Source organism: Corvus kubaryi, unplaced genomic scaffold, assembly GCF_017639235.1.
Source record: "Corvus kubaryi isolate FWS band 111438036 unplaced genomic scaffold, C.kubaryi_AGA036_p1.0 split1-131, whole genome shotgun sequence".
Classification (NCBI taxonomy): domain Eukaryota; kingdom Metazoa; phylum Chordata; class Aves; order Passeriformes; family Corvidae; genus Corvus; species Corvus kubaryi.
The window spans coordinates 5,941,533-5,964,405 of NW_024582073.1; the positions used below are offsets into that span (position 1 = coordinate 5,941,533).

A 22,873-nucleotide genomic window follows, 5' to 3' on the forward strand; every position below is an offset into this window, starting at 1 on the left:
TCATAAGTCAAACTAATTGTTCACATGAATATGGCATTATGGTAGTGCATGTGTGTATATATATATATATATATATGCGTGTATATATATATATATACACTTCAGTATGTATACATACACTCTCCCTCTCTCTTCATATATATATATGTGGTAGATTGAATACATATTTAAATTAATTTGGCCATGATGAAATGTTCAGAATTACCTGAACTCTCCTTAGAAGTTACATGTGCTGTCCTCTCTCTCTGGAGACTAATGTCTCCACAGCCTTGCAGAAGCCTACTTGAGTTAACCTAACTTCGTAGCAGTGCAAATGAGGAGTATTTACACTCCAGTTTTGCTGTAATCACCTTCTGAGTAGCTCTATTAAATGTTTTCATTTTCTTTTGTTACTTGTGCTATTGTGCCACATGTAATAGCAAATAGATTGCACAAAAAGTTCTTTTTTTTAAGTAGTTAGAGAGAAATATGGTGAAGTTTATTTCCAATGAAATTATTAAGAGTAACCATAGTTAGCTTAATACATTCCATCATTCTTGCATTTGAGTATTTCTGTAATCAGTTTTGGACATGCTTAGATCCCCACCCTGCTTTGCTTAAATGTTTGGCTTTATGTTCAAAAGGAGGAAGCCTCCTCTTTCTTGGGAGAAGTGCTTTCCTTTTCTAATGCTATTCTATTGAAAAGTTACAGGCAGCCAAAAAAGGTTCAAATGCCTATTTCCTTTTTCTTGATGACAAAGCCTCAGAAGATTATTCCAACCATGCAAACCAACTTGTCAAATTGCTGAGTCCAAAACCACTCTCCAATCAATACCAGCAGCAGGTATTGTTAAAAGGGAAAATTTAGGGGTTTCTACTCTCGCTAGTAGTAGTAGTGGAAAAAGCAATGTGGAGCATTTAAGGTAAGCCAAGCACATCTTTCCTTCCCCAGCCACTCATTTAAACCCCACTTTCTCAAAGATCTTCCAAAGCATGGTGTTGCTAACTCTTTCAACATTGCGTCATGTTGTAAATAATGTTTCCCTTAAAACCCAAATGAAGCTTAGGAAAATCAGAAGATTAATTGCTTGCAATGAACTTTAATTAAATATTCATCATTAATTTGTATAATAGAATACACCCTAACTGTGTGGACTTTTGGCAGCAGTTTTCTCAGTGGGGTGGGTGCTTTGAATCTGACCCTTTCACCTGCCTCTTCTGGGTACCTGAAGATAATTTCTGCCTACTTGGTATTGGGCTTGACTCTTACTTGGGATGTCAGGAGCTCTGAGGCACCCAGTTTCTTGATGAGTGCATTTTTTTTCAGTTGAATGTAGGCTTAGATGGCTAATTTTAGAAAGGATCAGAACACCTCTGAAGGCAGCTGTGTTGCTGACTCTCTTGGTCTCTTGAAAAGCAGGTTGAAATGCTGTACCATCCTTTCTTCTGGATGAGCTTGCTCACCCTTAAGCAACTTCAGCCTTTCCTCCTATTTTTATTATAACTGAATTTTTTCAGATGTTGGGGTGAAAAATCCATCTGAACAAAACCAAATGTTGTGATTTACATCTGCTCTGGCTTTTTTACTTTTTTTTTTTAAAGAAATACTTAGGCCTACTGATAACAGTTTAATAACTTTTTTTCTATAAAATGTTTGATTCTAGAAAGCAGACCGTTTTTTCTCCTTCTACTCTGTTTGGGGCTTTTTTTTTTTTTTTTAAATAAAAGGTAAGTAGGCGCGGTCAAGCGGTGTCTGTGGTTTACCATGCTTCGTATCAGAGTGAAAAGTTCAGTTTGGGCTGTTTTACTGGCACAGCTGATGAAGAGAGGTTTGCATTTTCATCTTAATATAAACGAATAAGCAGACATGATTCTTTCTACCTGTAAGTAAATTTGGCTGCATATTTTTATCTTGTAGTTTTGTTTTGTGCAACAGCAGTGTACTTAACAAATGAAGCATTTAAATATAAAAATATGAACCTGCTTTCTCTTGCACTAAGGGAATCTCTGTTAAGACTGCTTGTCTTAACTTTCAAAATTATTGCACAAATATTAATCCACTGTATGATGGATTTAGCAAAGCAACTACTTTTATGTATAGATAGGGAGATAGTCCCACAAACTGTTCTTAAACTCATAAACTGCATAGACACAGATAGAAAGTTTGGTATAACTAAACCTGTCTTTCCTCCAGAGTAAACTCAACTCACAGGAAAGACAGGAAGCCTCAGCTTGCAGACACAAAAAGCTGAAAGCTCATATTTTAAAGTGCTTTTAGAAACAAACTATACTGTAGCTTTCTACCAGGTTATTGGTTTTTGTTGTACTGTTGAAAACTAACAGACCAGACCAGGAAGCAAACTGTGTGTTACAGCAAAGGTTTGATGAATGAAGCTGAGTTTGTAGTGTTGAACACAGTTAACCTTCTGCTTCATTGCAAGAGCAAAAACTTCTTGCAAAAAATGCTAGAAAAGTGCAAACCTTAGACATGGACTAGAGTGCTTTCAGTGTTAGGCGTGCTTTGAGAAATGGTGATTCAGTAAAAGAAAAGCAAAATGGTGAAATAATAAAATTATAAAATGCAAATGATAAAAATTTATTTCTAACTTGTTGCTTTTGTCTTTGATGTTACTTTCCTAAAGCTGCTATTTGCAGTGAGTAACAACTGAAGATAGGAGGAAGATTGCGCATATGTATGTGTGTGAATTGGCCACGTAAACAGACGACATTATCAACCCAAAGTGTACTCTGGGTGTTGTGGGACTCTATCAGGCCAGGATGTGTTTTCACTCTGCCTTCTCTGTTCTGATGGGACTATCTTTAAGCTGCTTAAGCAAATGGCTGTTCCTGACAGCTGACCCGTCTTTTTCTTCTTCCTCTTGCATCCCATCTGCTGTGTTGTGCACAGATAAATTTATTTTCAGGACTAAAATGTTGATTATCAAAATGTCAGCTGCACATTTTTAGGCTGAGTGTTTGTCAGATTAGCTTCAACGCCAGTTTTCTGGTGTTTTTACTTTAGCACGTGCTTCATGTGCCACGATTATTTCTTGTTTTGAAACTGAGCATCCCAATAGGTCTAATGTATGGCTCTGTGCTTCGATAGGCTGTCATGGCTCTGTGTAAATGTTGGGGTTCGTATTTGCTTACCAGGGAGATAATATGACACTGCTTTATAAACAAATGCCTTCCTCCTAAAGTAGTTGTTTCCAGAAAGAAAAATACATTAGAGGTGAAATGCACTGTATTTGTTTGTTCCTATGTTAAATAACTTTGTCTAAGGTTGCAAGCTTTCATCAAAAATTGCAGAAATAAAAAATTCTCTATACAATTAAAGAAGGAAGATTTGGCAAGTTCTAGATTCAACAGCTCAAATACTCATCTTGTTTAATTTAAACCTAGGTTTTAAACTACTGAATTTAGTTGTTCCATGATGATGTACCCCGAGGATCAAAGCAACATTTTTGGGTAGCTTGTGTTTTGATAGAACTCAAGGAAATGTGAGCTGGAAGATTTTATGGGGCTGTGGGTGCTGGGGAAATCTTCCTTGCTATGGATTTAAAAGAAGCAAGATTTGATCGGTTTTTAAAAATTTTTGGGAAGCTTTTTGGTTAGGTAGGAAACAGAGAAGTAGAATCTAAAATTAAGGGCTCCGTAAGCACTTCATTTTAACAGACTTCAAAATTAATTTACTGTTAAAAATTATGGAGTATTTCTTCCTGTTAGCCTGTATTTCTTTCCTGTGTCCTGTCCAAGCAGTCTGTCAGTCATAACATGGCAAATCTTATTGGTCTCTCTGTTCTCTTCAAAACATGGAATCCAAAATGTGATTTCCTTGCTGAAGTACAACTCATCAGTGACTAATCTTTAATTTAAGAACTCTTCAATGTGGTTACTTGAGTTAGGGACCTGGGGATCAAGGCTTGCTAACATGTATGTGACTCTAACACTCCTTGACAAATCCAGTGTTTTGCTTAGGAAAAAGTCTTTGGTGAAAAGTTGAAGGAAATCAGATAGAATAGTTCCACTGATTTCAGTGATCTAGCAGAAGGGATAATCAAGAAGAAATATTTTAAATGAGTAAATTCTAAGAATGTATTTTCAATTTATTTATATTTTAAATGTTAGCTTTTCAAAAAATTAAAATACAGGAGTTTAAGGTTTATAATTCTTTCTTAGTTTTTCTGATGGCTGTTGAGAAAAGAGAAAGAAAGGAAGAGCCCAAGACATGGGAGGGTGCACATGGGGGTGAGAAGTGTCAGGCAGGAAATGCCATCTTCCGGCTACGTGACAGTGCACACTGGAGTACAGCCCTCAGTGTCAGCATCTTCCTTGGCCGCAAGCAGGAGGCCAAGAGGAGAGCAAGTTAAATCAAATTATTCACTCAATGTATCATAGCTTTCCTCATCTGCAGTGTTGGACAAATCTTTCTGAAAGAGCATCACAGTTTGGGCCTACTTTCTAAAGTGAGTTATGAACTTAAGAAATATGAACTTAATCGGGAGGGAAAAGTGTTGTTCAAGAAGCTTACCAATGACCCAGGGAGATGTAAAATGCATAGATAAGTACACAAGTCTTTGCTTGAGATGCTGAAATTCCAAGCTATCAGGTCAAGGCTTCCACACTTAAGTCAATTTAACTAAAGCAGAACTTAGCTCTGCAGAGCAGAAGGCCTTTCTCTATGTGCTTTGATAATGTTTCCTAGCAGACTTGACGAATTTCCAAACAGAAATGAACAGTTTGCACTGCATTAATTTACACTTGTACTAATTTCTACTGAATTCAGTCCACGAATACTCTAGGACTAATGCAGGGACAAAAGAATTTCAGAAGTGACTGAGGTTGCTGAGAAAAGATGTTTAAAGAAAAATTCATTTTCAAAGAGCTGGAAATTACCTGCTTTAGGATCATAAATATCTGCTGGATTGATAGGCTGTGATTTCACACTTAAAATACTCCAACAGAGTGAATGAGGACAGCTAAACTTTGACAGAACAGTGCAAAGTTTGTGCTGCTCCTCCAGATCCCGCAATTCAGTTCAGCATGGTCTTGTCTGATCCATGGCCTTCGTCTAATCTGAGCCCTAACTTATAGTCTTCAGAATTTGTCATATCATATTTTGTCATCGTTATTGGATTACACGCTCTACCCTTGGAAAAATTGCTCACCAAATGAAGCACATATCCCAGGAAGGAAACATCATGATTACAGCTTCAACCTATACCTTTCCTGTGGTTTTAGGGACAGGACAAGAGGCTAAATATTCAATATCATATATGCTTATGTTATTTTTTAAAATGTCACATACAGTCATTTATTGCTAATAGCTTTTAGCACAGTAAAAGGAGGGGATAAGACACAAAAATCATCAATTAACAAAGCAAGTCTGAGATTCACTGAAGGCAAAAAGGATTCCTGAGCTTACACTACAAATATATTCAAACTATTGGGCTCATAAAGAAAACAAAACAGAATTACATATCCATAACATCTGTCTGAACATCTTGCTTTCATGGTAATAGTCAAATCTTTAAAATCTTATTAGAAAATTATTCTAGTGTTACCTAGAAAATCTGCAGTGCTGCTTCTAACTATTTCTTGTGTTTTATATGGAGAGCAAATAATCTGATGAGAAAAAATATATTTAATTAGATTAGATGGTTCAATGAGAAGAAACAGAGAAGATTCCAAACGTCATGTTCCTTTTTGCAAATAACTACATACTTTATAGACATTGAGTAAACTTCATGTCACTGGCTGAAATAAAAGAAACTCAAGTATTTTTTCACCCGTGGTGTTCACTTTTCATGAGACAGTTTTAAATGGCCGAAGGACAATTCAATGTACACTGGACAATTATGCAGCAAATAAACTTCATTGCCCATATCTTTTTAGCCTGACTTCTTTGAAGAGAAGCTGTCTGCTGGCTTGGGTATTTTTAATTGCTGCATTTTTCACAGCTGTCACTGGAAATCTTTACCAAACAATTGATGGTGTCTTCTGATTACTGTTGGCTCATCAGTTTCCCACATGGTAGGTAGATTCTTCACAGGATTCAACAGTCTAATTTTCATCATGTAGTAAGGTTGCTTAATGTTTTGAATGCTAGGATGCATACTCTCAGCATATTTGGCTTTCAGTTGGTACTAGGCATTAGCAAAAAGTCTCACAGGGCACCAGAAGGGGCATCCTATTTATTCCAGGCTGGATTGGTTCATTAGGATCAACAATGCAAAAATGCCACGCGGGAAAAACGAATAAAGTGGAAGGAATTGATGGGACTACACAAAGAAATATCATGTGAAATACAAAGCAGAAAAATTCTGAGACCTTGGGAAGTATATTTCGAATAAAAATCTGAAGCCTCTTTGCAAACTATGGCCTCTGTGGCAGAGAAAAATAAGACACATTATAGTGGGATATAAAGTTTATTTTCTGTTAATGCAGCAGAATATGAGGAGAACCTTCTCTTTCCGTCCCTGGCTCTCATGCTTCTTAAAGAACTGTACATTGCGCCTGAGAACCTGAGCCTGTCCTGCAGGTGCTGCTGCTCTCCCATCTGCCCAGTGGTGACACGTGAGGGTGAGACAGCTCAGGGAGCTGACCCAACAGAAAGGGATTACCTGCCATTTTAGCATCCTGTCTTACTCATTTTGAGATGAGATGAGGTGCAGAGGGAAAGAGTATGGGACCATAACTGCTGCAGCTTGGCTCAAACTGCTACGGGAACACAAACTGGGGAAAGTAGGTCTCAGCCCACGTAGAAGTGGACCAGAGCAAGTGTCAACCATTTATTTACCTCATTCAAATCTTCTTAATGCCTTTCAACCTATTTAATACCATATCCTCTCTGCTGCATATACAAGATATATTGGATTGATATATTGGATTGATTTCTCTCTAAATTTTTGATGTCTGTGATGATGTATCCAATGTATTTTTCTCAGGATTATCAGCCCCTTGACATGCAAGTGTAAGGTATATATTCTCTCCATGCTTTAAACCTGGGCTAGTGCATTTATTATACTAATGGTTGCAACAGAAATAGGAAAATCCATATTAATTCAAAGAAATTAATATAGTGTGGGTCCTTTAATAAACCTCAAAATAAAGAAAACTTTGTCATAAAAATGTGGTTTTGTATTTGGCTTGAATAAGCTAAAAATTATGTCAGTGCTGAAGGGGACAGTTCTCCACCTCCAGTCCCTGATGAGATTCTCATCCCCCTTGTTGCACCAGGTAGAGCTTGTGCAGGGTGGTGTAATCAGTCAAATCGGTATGAATTTGGCTGACAATGTCTTTTTTTTATTATTTATTTTTGCTAATTTAGTGAGCTGATTTAGCTCATATATATATGGCCTCGTAATTGCCAAAACATTGTGAGACTGTGGTAAGAAAGCTCTGCTGTTTTTGGTGGCTGCAAGTTCAGCTGTATTGATTTGCAAGATATCTCACAGCAAGACAGAGCTAATAGTGTGTCTAAGCACATCAGGTAGACCTTAATTCTGTAAGTTTTGTGAACAAACAAACAGGAACACTGCAAATACAGAAAATGTTCTTGTTCACAGATCACACCATCCAGTCTGTTTTCTGCTGCTGCTGCTGCACAGTGCAAGAAAGGTATGTGAAATGCTTCAGCTTTTCCGTAAATAAATATCTACACAAAAAGGATTTCTTAAAACCCTTCTATTTGCAGTAGAAGAGCAAATATGCTGAAGTTTAAAGACATTGTACTCTGCATATTCCTAATGGAGGAAGGCATGTATATCCATGGATATTTTTATGTGAATGTTTATAGATATGCATTCACACAAATGCTTCATGTTTTTCAAAATCAGAGAAATGAGAACAAATGTGAACCTGGACCCGGACACTGTCCTGGTGACCCAGTACTCTGCCTCACAACCAGACGTTTCCTATGAATCTATTTGGAAGTGCCGGGTAAGTAACATTTTGGCAAGTGAAAAGAGAGAATTGAAGTGATTTGACATACAGTGGCTCAGTACCAGAATAAGCAGGGGAGTAACTAGCTCTTGAGCTTGTAAAGTTCTTTGTTGCATAAAAATTACAGAGTAAAGGTAACTGAAGAGTCTTACTGATGTAAATACAGGGTCACAGTGAGGTTTCCCAAGCTTGCTGTCATGAAGAAGGTGGTTCCTTCTTCCACTTTGGTTTTGGGTCATGGAGATGGCAAGGGTGGGAATGCCCTGCTGGGCAAATGCAAGTGCACCCTGCTCAGCTGGTATGTAATGTTCACCTTAGTTTTATTAGATCTAAGTTGATTTAATCTGAGTTTTCAAAGTATAACTAAGTGCAAAGGTAGAACCTCCACTGATGCAAAAGAAAATTATTATGTTCCTGCCAGTTTGCCAAGAAAGTCTGCAGTGCAGAATTATATGTTAATTCTCCAGATAAATGACTGAATTTCCAGACATTGTACCTCCATTGATTTCAATGCTGCTCTGCTTTTTCACCAGCGAGGAGTTGTCCCAGCATCCATAAAGTGTAGAAGTCACCCCTCCTAAGGCAGATAGCTTATTTGTTATTCACTCCACTTTCCGTTGTCATTTTTGCTTCTGCACCAAACTACTTAGTCTTGCAGTTTTACAAGTGATGAGATGATAGTGCTTTACAAGGGGCAGTAACAACCATGATGAGTTCTTCTTAGTTACTGAGACAGTATAATAGCAGGGGAATTATGCAAGCAATAGTAGAGAGAAAGGTCTGGTTATGAAAAATACTTTTATTTTTCACTAGCGCAAGAGACAGTTGCAATTTAAGAACAAGCCGTTACCTCCTCTGCCTGCCGAGGCCTTAGAAGACTACAGCAAGAATCCCAGAGTTATTGCACTCTATGACTTCTTTGCTAGAGGACCTTTGGATTTACCGCTCAAGAAGTCAGAAGAATACATTATCCTCGAACAGTATGATCCCCTCTGGTGGAAGGCAAGAGACCGACATGGGTAAGAGAGAGGGCATCTATTTCAATCTCCCTACACAGAAAGAAAAAAGCCTAAAACAACCTGTGCAATAGTGAGACTTGTGAAACAATTTAGGGACAAGCTTGAAAGTGTTCAACTATGTATGAGGCACACAGACTGACTGGTCAGACTTTCAACAGGGTTTGGCACCGCAGAAATGGACAGGGAATCTAGAATCTGTTGGGAATTCAGAGTTAAGCCCTACACTCAGTAATTTCCTGAGCAAGGTGTTTGAGGACCATGTGAATCACTGGGCTCTGAGCCATGTGCAAATCCAGCTTTCCATATTTCAAGTGCTTTACAGTGGAGTGTATACGTGTAAACATGTCATAAAACCATAGAGATTATGAAGACATACCTGAAAAAAATCCTCTTACCCAAAATACCTGGGTATTTTAGAGAACTAGATAAACTTCAGTTAGGATCCTTTTGACACTTAGGTTTGTTTTGTGTTGTTCTCCTTTCTCCTTTGCATTCTTATGTTGGGAATGGTTGTATGTTATGTTATAACCATCTCCTTTCCATTCAGATTTCTCCTTTAAATATTTTAAATGCTTTTTCTCAACTCAGGTTTTCAGCAAAAGTATACTGACAACTATTTTGTATATACAAGTAAGCACACACTTTATATTTCTTCATATAGAAGCTTCGAATAGGCTGAAAACTAAGATGGTGGCTTCTGATTCAGAAGAAAAATAATTTTTTTCTATATCTTAGCTTATACCATCTGACTTTTTCATTTGAGTAGCCATCCACAGTTGTGGGACAAAAATGTTATGCCTGGGATGAAAGGACTCAAATTTTTATTCAGTTCTAATGCTGGAATTCAGAATCTAGCAACATAGCCCCTTTGTAATTCAACAAAAGGATGATGTATATCCTAATCCTACTAATATTTCACACTATACGATAATATTATCCCAATATGTTGTTTCAGGAATGAAGGTCTAATTCCTAGCAACTATGTTACCGAGAACAGGAATAGTAATTTAGAAACGTACAAGTAAGTACCTTTGAAAATGATAATTGTGCTTTCATTTCTAAAAATGGATTGCAGAGGTACATTTTAATGCTTGATCCTTTGAATTTTTATTAGACATTAACATGTTTATCAAAGCTCACTTTTTTTTTACAAAACATTATTCTTAAAGTGAATTAACATTCATTTGCATGAATCATAGTGTCAGAGTCCAGATGTTTTCTATTTCTCTAGACTCAATGCTTAATGTTTCTGTATTCTGGTCTTTGCCTGTTGTGATCATGTAGCTAATTCCAATTACTCCAATTTAAATTGCTGGAGAGAATATTAAAATTCTGAAAAATTGTAGAGAAGGAAGGCTTGACACATCATCCAGGACTGTAAATTTCATCACAGTTTGGCGTAACTCTTTCCTGGGGTTTCTTTTATTTGAGCTATTATTTAGTCACAGTAAATTGGGGCCAGAAAGTTCTTTTAAAAAAGATCTAATAAAACAATTCCAAATTAAGACATGTTAATATACAATGATAGTTCTAAACACATTTTTGACTTGGAATAATGCAATTACTAAACTGTGAAACAAAGCAAACATTCATTTTTACTGGCTGAAATTAAGGATAGGTTATCTCCTTGTTGCAGGTGGTACTGCAGAAACATAAACAGAAGCCAAGCAGAACTTCTCTTGCGCCAGAAGGTAACTCAGGTTGCACACAGAGCTAACAGTACTGAAAAATATCTATCAGTAGAGGCATCAAGAGCGTTATCACAGTCAAATCCAAATCCAAATCCAAATCCAAATGGTCTGCTGTAAGAGAGAAAGTACCTTGAAATAAAAAGGCATAGAGTGCAGACTATCCAGACTTCACAAAGCTTTAAATTGTAGCCCCAGCAAATTCTATGTAGATTTTCCATGCTAGATAAATCGAATTGCATGGCTTACTGTACTTGTCTGTTGCATTAGACATTGAAGACTGAAATCCATGTAGTTAGCTAATCAGTGAGCTTAGCAGAACCTGACAAAACTGCTACGTCTTCCTTGAATACAGAGCAAACAATCCATATTGCATTCTACCCCTGTCAGTTACTAAAGTGCCTAACTCAGTCAAACTCATTGGGTCTTTGCTCAAGGACTAACTCAGGCCTGGGACAAGAAAGACAAGGGAAGAATATCTCAGACAAAACTGTTTTAACTGTATTTTTTTCTAGTGATTTGTACAATTTGATTTTTTTAATAAGTCAAAGCATTTTGACTACTTCACACTGAAGAGTACAATTCAGCTAAATCACTTATCTCTAAGAAGTTACCTGGCACTTATTATTATCTCTGGGTTTTTTTTTGCTCTGCCATGTACCTGGATATCCATTCCTATTCTTTACTTCTTTGTCTTCCTCCCAAATAGTCATAGGTATTGTACAGAATTTGTTAATCAGCTGCAATTCCTGTCTCAAGGGAGCATTATTGAAGCTCAAAAGCATAAAATAACTCTACTTGGATTTCTTTTCAGCCCAAAGAAGGTGCATTTGTTGTCAGAGATTCAAGCCGACAAGGTCTTCTTACGCTGTCCATGTATTCGCGGGCTAAAGGGTAAGTTCCTCTGAATGGTTAGGGTTTGAATCAAGAGGTGATGGAAAAGCTTCCTCCAAACTCCTCAGAATAATTGGGTAGGTTGGACATGCAGTGCACAAGATCAGGGAACTGCTGGGATGCTGTTCATGCAGAGTTAATAATCATGTGTACAGAAAGGATGATGGTGGGCAGTGGATCACTGGCTGTGCAAATGTCCTGTCCAGACAAGATTACCTGCACTCACTGAAATTCTCAAATGATCTGCTGTGGAAACCATGCCACAGCCTTTGGCCACTGCACCAAACTGTTTCTTTTCTCCATAGGTTCTGTGCACTGTTAATTCATCCCAGACTCTGCTGTCCTCAAACTTCTCCTGTTTGTCTCCTAAAATCACCTCACCCCTACTGTGCACTCTTACTTTTGCCAGACAACAGCCACAGGATTCACTTTTGCCCATATCAGGAGCAATCACCTACAGCACTGACTTAACCCCCTTCAAGCTGTTTTATACCCTCTTCATCAGCCCTCCTACATCCTCCTGTATCAACTGTGTCTGCTTTCCTTCTCTCCCTCTTACAGCTAGCCAGAGGTGAGAGGAGCAAAGGCATTGCTGTTACCACCACCCTCTCCCTCCCTCCATTCCCGCCCGGAAACATGGGGCCAGCCCTCCCCACCATCCCTGTGCTGGGGACAGGCTCACAATTTCTGTAGGCTCAGTAATGTTCCTGATAATGACTTGATAATGCAGACTGTATAATGTTTCTGTACTCTGATCTCTGCTTGTTGTGACCATGTGTCCACAATTTAGAGAGCTAACCTTCAGCAACCACCAGCCTGAAATGCAAACTTAACTTCTTAATTTTGAGTGTCATAGAAAGCAGGGATAGATGGGCAGCAAAATATACAGAAAACAAAAAAGACAGAAAATACAGAAAAACAAAGGTATCAAATAAAAGCTCCAATGAAGACCCTTTGAAGAAGTAGAACAGAAAATTTAATCCCATGTTATAAATGAATTTGTGTTTAAGTTTTTGGGAGAAAATATAGGTAATTAGGGACATTTTAATTTTACGAGGTTATATTCAAATAAATGCTTAATTAGGAGGAACACTTCTTGGACACTATGGCTATTTATTATGACTGCAGTGGTACAGGGGTAAAAAATACTTGGGCAACAAAAAACATTGTGCAATTATCTCTCAAACTTGGGAGAAATAGCCGTTCAAGGAGTCTTGTTTTTTTTTTCTCCTCAAACAGTTTCCCAGCTGCACACAGCCATTTTAAGTTGAGAACTGTATCCCAAGTTTTCAGATTTTTCTATGCTTTCAATTTCATAATTCAAAGTGAAATTTAAGCAGATTTATAGTATGAATTATTTTTACTGAAAATTACAATGCTTTGTTGATTTCAGAAGTCATAATGGAGATATTCTACATTATCAAATTAAACAAAATCACTTCGGACAATATTATGTAGCAGAAAACTATCTCTTTTCATCTGTTCCTGAACTCATCAAGTATCATCAACACAATGCTGCAGGTAATGCATGTAAGCTGATATGGTTTTACATCTTTTCCTAATACTTTTCTTATAAAAAGAGACACAAGTGTTTCTATTGCTAATGAATTTAAATATGCCTTGATTCTTTATGCCAAAGTCATAGCTGTTGTGTGCATATACCATGGGGGAAGTGAAACTACTAAACTCATCTACATGTATTAAATAATTTTAGCAAAGATAGAAGCCTGCTCTTTGTTCATATTTGACTGAATAGGGCTTGGGTGAAATTTGATCATAATTCTTTCTTTGTCTATGACAAGGACCTGTATACATGCAATTTAATAAAAGCAGGAGCTATGCTGTGCATCAGCAGGCAGCATTCTACTGATTTTGAAAAAAAACCCAACCCATACCACAAACAATCAGTGTCAGAATTAGGAGCACAAGGACTCTTTAACACCGGCTTTCAGCTTACCAGGGTTAGACACCTCTAACTGTTGGCTGATGGCAGATTTTTATAATTTTTTGCATGAAAAATATCCTTCAGCTTGGTTCTGCCCATAATTTTAATACAATCTAAAATGGTTTTACTCTGAAGGAATGAAGATGGGAAAACACACAGAGATCACTTCACTAGTTAGAGAGGAAGATATGGAAATGGACAGAGCCTTTTGCTGGAGGGAGGAGGATTGTAGGAAACACTTGTAGCAGAAACGGCCCTAAAAGTAATAGTGGGAAGAATCAATGAATGCCGGGAGTCCTTGGTGAGGGATGTAGTCACTGGTACTATTGGCCTATGAATGCAAAAGAAATGAATAACAGGCACAAAAACATTTCAAACCTGGGAAGTCGTGCTGGCAGACACTGTTTAGGTCAGTGACACAGCATTTTAGAACTCATTTAAGATCACTGTCATTGTACAAACAAGCAAGAGTATCACTGTTGGCTTTATGAAAGTATAAATACTTTTGTAGTCAGGGCCCTATTAAAGTCTTTCTCCATTTCTTCTTACTGTAGTGTTTTATCTGAGCAAACTGTAAGCAAAAGTAACTTCAAGAAATAAGAAATTTACATCAGATTCCAAGTATTTTTGTTTGAGAAGAGGTATGATATGGCATATTTTAAAATTAAGTAATTGGTCAGCAAAATATTGTTGTTTTGTCCCCTACAGGTCTTATTACACGTCTCCGACATCCAGTCAGATCAGATGGATGTACTTCACCAGAAACAGTAGAATTGAGTTATGGTAAAATTTTTATCTTCTTTTGAAGGAGATTTAGCTATCTGCCTAGGCAAGAGCTTAGATCATATTCACCCAGATAATAATTAAGTTGTATCTGTGAAATTCCTGGTGATGAGAAACACATAAACAGTGTAAGGTGTCAGTACCAAATGAGACACCTGACTCAGCTGTTTCTGTGCAGTGACTGTTGTGCTTCTGTTACAACCACCAGTGCAGTTCAGAGCTATTTGGACTTTTCTAAGTGAACCTAAGACTCAAACTGATGTTTGAAAGGCTATTTGATTTATTTAAATACTTAGGAAATTGAACTTGAAACCTGAAATTAATACTATTTATGGAGAAGATGGTCAGTTATACAGGTTTTAGAAATAAGAATGGAATCTTACATGTTATTAAAACAAACAAGAAATAAATGCCAGTTTTGTGTATATAGATCAGGAATTTCATACCATCTGTTGGACAATAGGAACCTCCAAAACTGAGTATTTTTCATGTTCCCGTGAATCTCAAGGCTTAATATTTCTGAAGGGTAGAACTATTGTAGTTACTACAACAAAGGTAGCCATTGACTATTTCTGTAGCTATACTATCCATCTGGAACTGCTTTGGAGCTAAAAACATCACATATAATAATGCCAAAAAAGTTCTCATGTGTAATCAAAGCTAAACACTTGCCTTATCTTCAAGCCTCAGACATTTCTACATTAAGCAAAATCCCTAATCACATTCTTCAAACTCTAAAATATAATTTATATTTAAACATATGTGAGCCAGTGAAAATTTTCAGATATTTAAAACATGCTATAGCTGATGCACAGGTATGATGCTTCGCTGCGTGCATTAACTGCAGCTGGCAAGGTGTGTGTCCTGGAGCATGGCTCAGGAAAGTTGGCCTGACTCTTATGGCATATTGGGCTGCTTTTACAGAGGAATGGGGATTAAACCCATCTGAACTGCTGTTCCTGAAAGAACTTGGGCGTGGGCAGTTTGGAGTTGTTTATCTCGGTAAATGGAAAGAAACTATCAAGGTTGCCATCAAAACAATCAATGAAGGTGCAATGTCTGAAGATGATTTCATGGAGGAGGCCAAACTGATGATGTAAGTACAAAGGATGTTCTGTCAGTTTACCAAGAAATGAATATAACCTAATTGCATTTCAAACAAACAGACAAAGCAGTTTGATGGGAATGATGGATGTGGGGGACAGAAAGGCTGATGTAAAGGTCTGAACCAAACAGATGCAGATGCTTCCTATGCCCAGACTCTTCCTTTAGAGTGTGCCCTGCTTTGTACTGTGGAGCTCAATGGGGAGTAAATGTTCTGGAAAAATGTGAACATGCTCCTACAACTATTCTTTAATCCATAACTCAGTGTCTCTAGGAACACTGGCAGAGCTTTTATGTAACTAAAGCTTTTGAGAAACCATATTACCCTATTTGCAAATTTTGCAAATTAGGGAAGTATCCACATGAGGTCTTGGCAAAGCCCAGAGAAGAACCCTTGCAGGGTCAAGGTTCCTGCCTGCAGGCCAAGCGTAACTGGACCTTTCCATTTTGCACCAACCATATCAAGCTTTGCATTCACTGCATTTATATAACTGATGATCAATTATGAGTTCACAGAGTGAACTTTTTGGAGGAAGTTGTAGACCGGAATGTGCTAGGTAGTGGGAGAGCTCTGAAGACAGCTGAATAAGATACTGTTTATCAAGTAGTGAAAGTATTTTTCAAAACCATCATGAGAATCAAAGGTCTAGTTACCTGCCAAGAACAAATATTAGCCTGTCTAAAATGTGATTTTAAACAGGAAACTCTCCCACCCAAAGCTGGTCCAGCTTTATGGAGTGTGTACACATCACAAACCTCTCTACGTTGTGACTGAATTCATGGAAAATGGTTGCCTGCTCAATTACCTTCGGCAAAGGAGGGGGAAACTTGGCAGAGGCATTCTCCTGAGCATGTGCCAGGATGTTTGTGAAGGGATGGAATATCTGGAAAGAAATAGCTTTATTCACCGTGATTTAGTAAGTAAAATCGGTTTTCTGAGGCTCTTGACAAATACTTGCAGTAAAGAATGTGCTGTTGAATTTTATGGGACATTATGTGTCCTGTAAGACTTCAGCCCTACAGGATCTAGTAAGGCAAACCCAAACTTTTCAGCTGTTATTTTGCCCATGGAGAGATCAAAAAACTACTTGAGAAAAGTTTTTCTGTTGGAGGTCAGAGAGAATTAGGATATTGACATGGAACTATCTGGTATTAGGACACCTCAATAGAAAGGTGATCACAATACAACCAGAATCACAGCATTACAAAAGGTCAGCAACAATGAGAATTTTAAAAAATGAAATCTTTTTCTATCTATATTTTTTTGGCTCCCTACTGCCATCCTTCAATGCTGGGGTATATGAGCGGCTTTTCTGCCCATAGACAGGGAATTAGAGGAGAAGAGCTTGTTTCTTTACTCCCTGATACTTTTTCAATGCTCACATTTGGATGTAGAGAGGAAATCTTCCTTCTCTCCTACCTAGCTGCATTAAGAAGTGTAAAATCTTGAAAATTACCAGGAGGTTCTTGATTTCTATAATGAAAACATAAAAAAACATGTTTAAACTCCACAGTAATTGTCCTAGTGTTGATATTCAGGAAAATATCTGGTTGGATCATTAGACTGCAGCCTGAAATTCTTTCACCATTCAAGAATATCTAAACATATTGCAACTCACCCTACAAGCATTTAAGTTGTTATGTGCTATGTATGTGTAACTACACAGTAGTGAAATATGTTCACTGACTCAGAGACAAAAATTCACAAATATTTTTGACCAATACACTAATCTCCTTTCAGATATAAACAGTATGAGCTGAAGCAAATATAATCAGCTGCTGTGTTTTTCTTAAAATTCTTTAACAAAGATTTCAGATATGTTTCTCTCATTTTCCCCAGGCTGCAAGAAACTGTTTAGTCAATATGGAGCATGTCGTTAAAGTATCCGACTTTGGCATGGCGAGGTACGAGGCCATCAACAAGGGTTTTGTGAGCACCTATTCTCAGAGGGCTGCAGCATGATCTTTAGTTAACCTCTCTGCTTGCTTCACTGGTTTGGGGAATCCCACTGTGGTTAATTTTTGAATTCTGATGAAAATTGTAATGTTGTTTAACCGCTGTACCATGAACGGGATGTCATGTGACATCTCTGTGACATGTGACGTGAGTGCAAGATAGGTAAACAAAGTGCTAGGTAAACTTCAGAGGTGTTTATGGGCAGAGAAGTGCCCAGAGTGCACAGAAGCTTGAAGAAAGAAGTTCCCCAACTTTCCTGAGCAGGATGGAGGACAGAAAGTCACCAGGGACAGAACTGGGAGCTGGTTCTGACCTCTCGAGGCAGCGGTAGCTGAGTAGGTGAGGCAGGATGGAGGGAGGACCAGGAGGGTGGGCAGGAAGTGTGATACATCCTGCCCTGGCAGGGAAGTGGTTTTTCTGCTTAGCAATAGAACCAGCTAAAGTGAGGAAAGAGAGCCCACTCAACTCTGACAAGCACCAGCCTGAGAAACATCGCTCTAGCCTCACGGACTTTCCTCAGAGGACACAGCTGAGCTGACCAAATGACTGAATGCTACCCAAAGGGGATGTCTCCTTCCTTCTTTCCTCTTCCAAGCTCAGCACAAAGCTCTCCACTTTTGTGTTTTACTGGCTGTTTTTTTCGTGGGATTAGCAGACTGAATCAGCTCACTTAGGAGGCAGATGAGATTGAAAGAGTCAGTGGCTCTGAGCAGAAGGTTGTGGTGACATTTACCTTGCAGCTGCAAATCGTTAGATCAGCACAGCTATGCTCCTTTGGTTTTGCCCCATGTTTCTAACCTCATGCTTTCAACACCCTAGAAGTTCGTAGCTAAGAACTTGTTTTTCAAAGGGCTATCCTGTACCACGGTTGTACTGCTCCCCAAAAGGGTAAGGCCAATATCAGGGCTCTGGACTTACCCAAATGAAACAGGAAACAAGTAAGACCAAGGTGGCTGTCAGCATCTAGCTTAAGAATAATGGACCTGAATGGCTCACTGTGGCCACAAAGTGGAGATTAGTTGTGTGGCTCTAGGACTCACTCTCCTGGGGAGGCTGTGGAAAAGTGATGGGAACACAACCTAATTATTCAGAGCTCACAACTACAACTACAGGTTTATTTTGTACTGCTATTTCATATGTTCCTTATTCAATAAACTCCCATGCTTCTGTGCCTGCACCAAAATGAGAAAGTGAGGCAAAGAGATTATTTATTTCAATGTGACCTCCTTTAAAAGGTGCTTAAAAAAATTAACTTTATGCTTTCCCTGAGAATAAATGTGTACGGCACGTCTGTGATCTGCTCAGGACAGTAGTACTTGGAAAATGTGCCCAGAGTCTCTAAGTATGTAGGGGTCAGCCTAGTAACCATTTAAAGTGTTGCCCTATAAATGCCTGCATTAGGCACATAATTTCATCTTATCTGGGAGGTCAGCTCCTATAAGCTTGGGCAAAAACAATTACTTTAGTGCACCTACAAGAACCGTTGCCTCAAATGTGATGAACATTTCTTTGTGTGTTGCTTTGGTAACAATGTCCCTAATACTGCATCTGTGAAGATGGGCAGCAAGAGTCATATTTTGGTAGAACAAGTGGTTGAAAAGGTGGATCCTTTTAAAAAATGACTTTTTTAGAAAAAGCAATTATTTATTGCCACTGGTTTTCCTGCCCATGGTGGTGTGTCTTATCAATGTACACCCAAGATGACAATAATAACCATCCTGTCAGTCTTATGATAGTATCAAAATGTTTTATTCTGACATATTTCTGTTGAATAATCCAAATAATTTATTTAAACAGAAATCTCTTTAAGTAAATAGCTTCCAGTATGGGTTTTTTGTTCATTTTATACTAAAATAGTGATATAGTCTTGTTGTTTCCAAATTGACACTATTTTTATGGAATTCTAAACCATTTGTGAAAATGTCACTCATTCAAATACATGTGGTTTCCTCTTATTCTTTAGGTATGTCATTGGTGATGAATATATCAGCTCTTCCGGTGCCAAGTTTCCAGTCAAATGGTCATCTCCCGAAGTCTTTCATTTCAAAAAATATAGCAGCAAATCAGATGTCTGGTCTTTTGGTGAGTTGATTAGGTGAATGTGCAACTACGCTTCCATAAAACTACTGACGTGATTCAGGAAAATGTAACTTTTTACTTGCACTACCTATCTTAAGCTGCAGTCCTTCCCATTTTCCAAATCTTGCTTATATTGGACAAATGGGTTTTTCAGTAGGAAGGTTATGTACCTAAAAAGTAGATTTTGACTGAAATGTGCACTTTTGATAAGTCCTCATTAGCCAAATATATCTTCATCTGAGTTTCGTGGACCACCACCTTAGCCGACTCAAAAGAGAGCAGAATTACATTAGTTGAAAATGGTTTGGGTTGTATCCTTCATTCAGCTCAGGCTGCCCATATTTTCATGTATTTTTCAATACAAAAAAGAATCAGGAGTGGTTTTTATTTTCCTAATATTGTTAAAAGCTTGTGGGTTTGGTGTCTTTTGTTTTGTCCTAAACCTATTTTGGTTCACTTCTAGGTGTACTGATGTGGGAAGTTTTCACAGAAGGCAAAATGCCTTTTGAAACAAAGTCAAATGCTGAAGTTGTCCATGAGATTTCTCAGGGTAACCGACTTTATCGACCACATTTGGCATCGCATCATGTGTACAAAGTCATGTACAGCTGCTGGCATGAGGTTTGTTGCCTTTTCTGTTTCCCTGGGGTATTACTTTATTATTAATTTTTAATGTGGATATAAAAGCAATCTTAAAAGATCAAGACATTAAATCCTTACTTCACATCTATGGCATTCTCAGCATCTTCAACTATGTTTTTTACAAATCACACCTAAGTTTACAAGCTTCTGCTTCTTTTGACTGTTGCAGGTAATAAATATAAAGCACACTATCAGTACAATAGGTCTAGACCATCCCTGGGTTGGAATAGGCCACTGTTGTCATGTTTCTCTACTCGGTCCAATGTAGTACCTTTTTCACACCTTTGTATCATGCATAGCTTTCTCTAGATCTGCTCTGAATGATAACTGTAACACATTCGTATACCAAGTGGATATGCCCACTAAATATAGATTTTGAACCCCGTTTTTCAGGTGTATATCAGTATCTCTGTACATCAGTACAGCTCCTAGGCTGTGCCCCTTTCACCCTCCCCAAACTGATTTAGTACTTCATGTTCTTTTGCCATTTGTCCAGCACCTATTACTTCCTAGATTGGTATCAAAACACTGATTTCATCAACTTATCCACCTTATTAATCCCTTGAGCACCCTCCTTCTCTAGTCTCTAGGAAACGAATCTTTTATTTTAGGTTAAAAGTATTTTCAGAAGAGCTTTGTGTGCAATTTTTTCATGTAAATGTGTAGGCGCACACAGTGAGTAGCCAGGGAATCTTGTTGCTCCATTGTCTCCTTTATCTCCCACCTTTTAACTCTGTATGAAATTTTTAAATTCTGAGTAAAAAAACCCCTTAAGATATGGAAATCTAGATTGCCTCCAGCTTGCTTGCTTACTGCAAACATCCATTGGAGTGCTAGCCAGCAGAGAGATCATGGGGAAGAAGTTCTCTTTTCTGTCTGCCACCAAACAGGAGTTCGTTCCATACTGAGCTGCAGCACTTCAAATTGTACAGCAGTGAAGATTCTTTTTCAACAATCCAGGAAGCATTCCTGAGTATCATGGTTTCCTGACAGGTAGGGCTTTCCATAGACCTACTGCAAGGAGAAATTCCATAGGAATTCTGATCCAGAATTGAAATAAGTATAAAGGAATTTCAGGAATTTTTTGACAAGTGCCTGTGCTCATGCTGCTGGTGTCATGAATAGCAGATTATTTTTTTTCTCTCAAATGACAAACTTGATCTTTTCTTCTGTATTAATAAAATAAAATGTAATTTTTAAGTTGTGTCTCATATGTACTTCTATCCAATTTCTGAAGTCTGGTGCTGTAGTTGACCAATCTGCTAACATAAGTTTATCCTCTGCTTTTCTTTTCAGAAACCTGAAGGACGTCCTACTTTTGCAGAGTTAATAGTGACCCTCACAGATCTAGCAGAGATGACATAATCATAGATTTTATACCAATATATTTACTGAAAGGTTAGCATTAAGCATGCCACTAATGTAGCTGGTACAGAAAACATCAACCTTTTACAGAAGTCTTTACTTAAATCACAGTACCAGCATTCTGCATACTGAAGTAGCTGTTTGGTCCTGGCCCAGTTTTTACTTATTTGAGAAAGATACTCCAGGAGACGGGTTTGGGACTCTCAAGGCTTTGTTTTCAGGATTAGGGAGGAATATCTTCTGTCTGAAAAGCAGTAACCAAGCCTACTCACCTTATAGACCTTTTTATTCATTCTTTTGTTCAGAGCTACACTAATTCCTGCATCGATATTATTAAATTATTTGGTACTTACTATGACTCATGCACTGGGGAATACTGATTAGCAGCAGCAAAAATGATGGAAGAACCTCTGATAAAGCTCTGGCTAGGTCACTTTTAAAGGCAAGTCCTTGTGCACTGCAAAGCATCCAGCCCTGGAGAACCAGAGCACTGTTTCCAAGGGACAGTAAGCCAAGTGAATGACTGCTGGAGCAGTGCCCACACATGTGCCTGTACCCACTGCTTGGACAAAGGCAGGGAAAGGGAGCAAAGGCAGCAGTCCCCACTTAGCATTTCCCAAGTCACATCTGAGTGACTGGAAAGATTGAGCACCTCTGAAGCCATTTTAAACCTGCATTTCAGGTCAAGGTGTCTTCTATTCCAATTCATTAATAACAGAAAGGGAGCAAGGATTATTTTATTCCAACTTCTCCACAATTTTCCAGTATTTTCTCCCATTCCTCTGCTCTTGCCTACTCAAATGCCCACACGTGCTTTAGTCCTCCCTTGCAAATGCCCAGAATGGTTAAAAGGCGAGTTAAAACTGGAACCTGACAGTAAAGCTCAAATGGATCTCATGATATCTTACATGGACATGTCTGCAACCCTACTTCTTATGTCATTATCCACTTTTAATTTTAAATCTTAACTATGGTCAATATAAATATATTGTAGAGAAGGAAAGGCAGATGGAATTCATAATTATTTAAAACAAAATAGTCGGACCATTACAAATAAATATGTTCTTGAAAATATGTGATTGCATTGTGAATTATAGATAAGTACATCACAGTATTTAGTTTTATAGGGATTTGTAGACAAAATATGTAAAACATGCTAGCTAATGAATGACTGAGTTCAGTTTAATTTTTGTCATGAATTGAGTCACAATTTAATTTTTCATTTCCAAATTTAAAAAATAACTGTAACAATAAAATTAAATACAGAAAAACCCACAAAGTTTTGAATTTCCAAAAGATGATGGCATATCTTAGTCAAATATAGTCCTGGCAGTAATCAGTCATCTTTACTGCTGTAGTATTTTGATAGTTACCATCCCTTGGGAAAGGAAATTGTTAGTCCCATTGTTTGAACATTTGGGACTACCTTCAAACACACTTCTATGGCATTTCTGTATCAAATAAAGCTTGATAT

General features: G+C 37.9%; 1 protein-coding gene across 1 annotated transcript; it reads left to right on the top strand.

The window, feature by feature from the left end:
- The first annotated feature begins 67 nt into the window (after positions 1–67).
- Positions 68–22,473, top strand: LOC121676485 (tyrosine-protein kinase TXK-like). Its single transcript, XM_042053050.1, has 15 exons — positions 68–1,862; positions 7,548–7,599; positions 7,818–7,920; positions 8,737–8,942; positions 9,898–9,963; positions 10,579–10,633; positions 11,445–11,524; positions 12,918–13,045; positions 14,178–14,252; positions 15,177–15,348; positions 16,057–16,273; positions 17,197–17,261; positions 19,277–19,395; positions 19,856–20,013; positions 21,331–22,473. Exons 1-15 carry the CDS (start codon positions 1,847–1,849, stop codon positions 21,397–21,399), a joined length of 1,581 nt encoding a protein of 526 aa, XP_041908984.1. The 5' UTR covers positions 68–1,846; the 3' UTR covers positions 21,400–22,473.
- Positions 22,474–22,873: the final 400 nt, after the last annotated feature.

What these genes read in the sequence shown, in the direction of transcription:
- LOC121676485 (XM_042053050.1), top strand. An exon ending in TGCTGCACAGTGCAAGAAAG is followed by an intron (nt 7,600 to 7,817) that starts GTATGTGAAATG and finishes TTTCAAAATCAG; the next exon opens with AGAAATGAGAACAAATGTGA. An exon ending in AATCTATTTGGAAGTGCCGG is followed by an intron (nt 7,921 to 8,736) that starts GTAAGTAACATT and finishes ATTTTTCACTAG; the next exon opens with CGCAAGAGACAGTTGCAATT.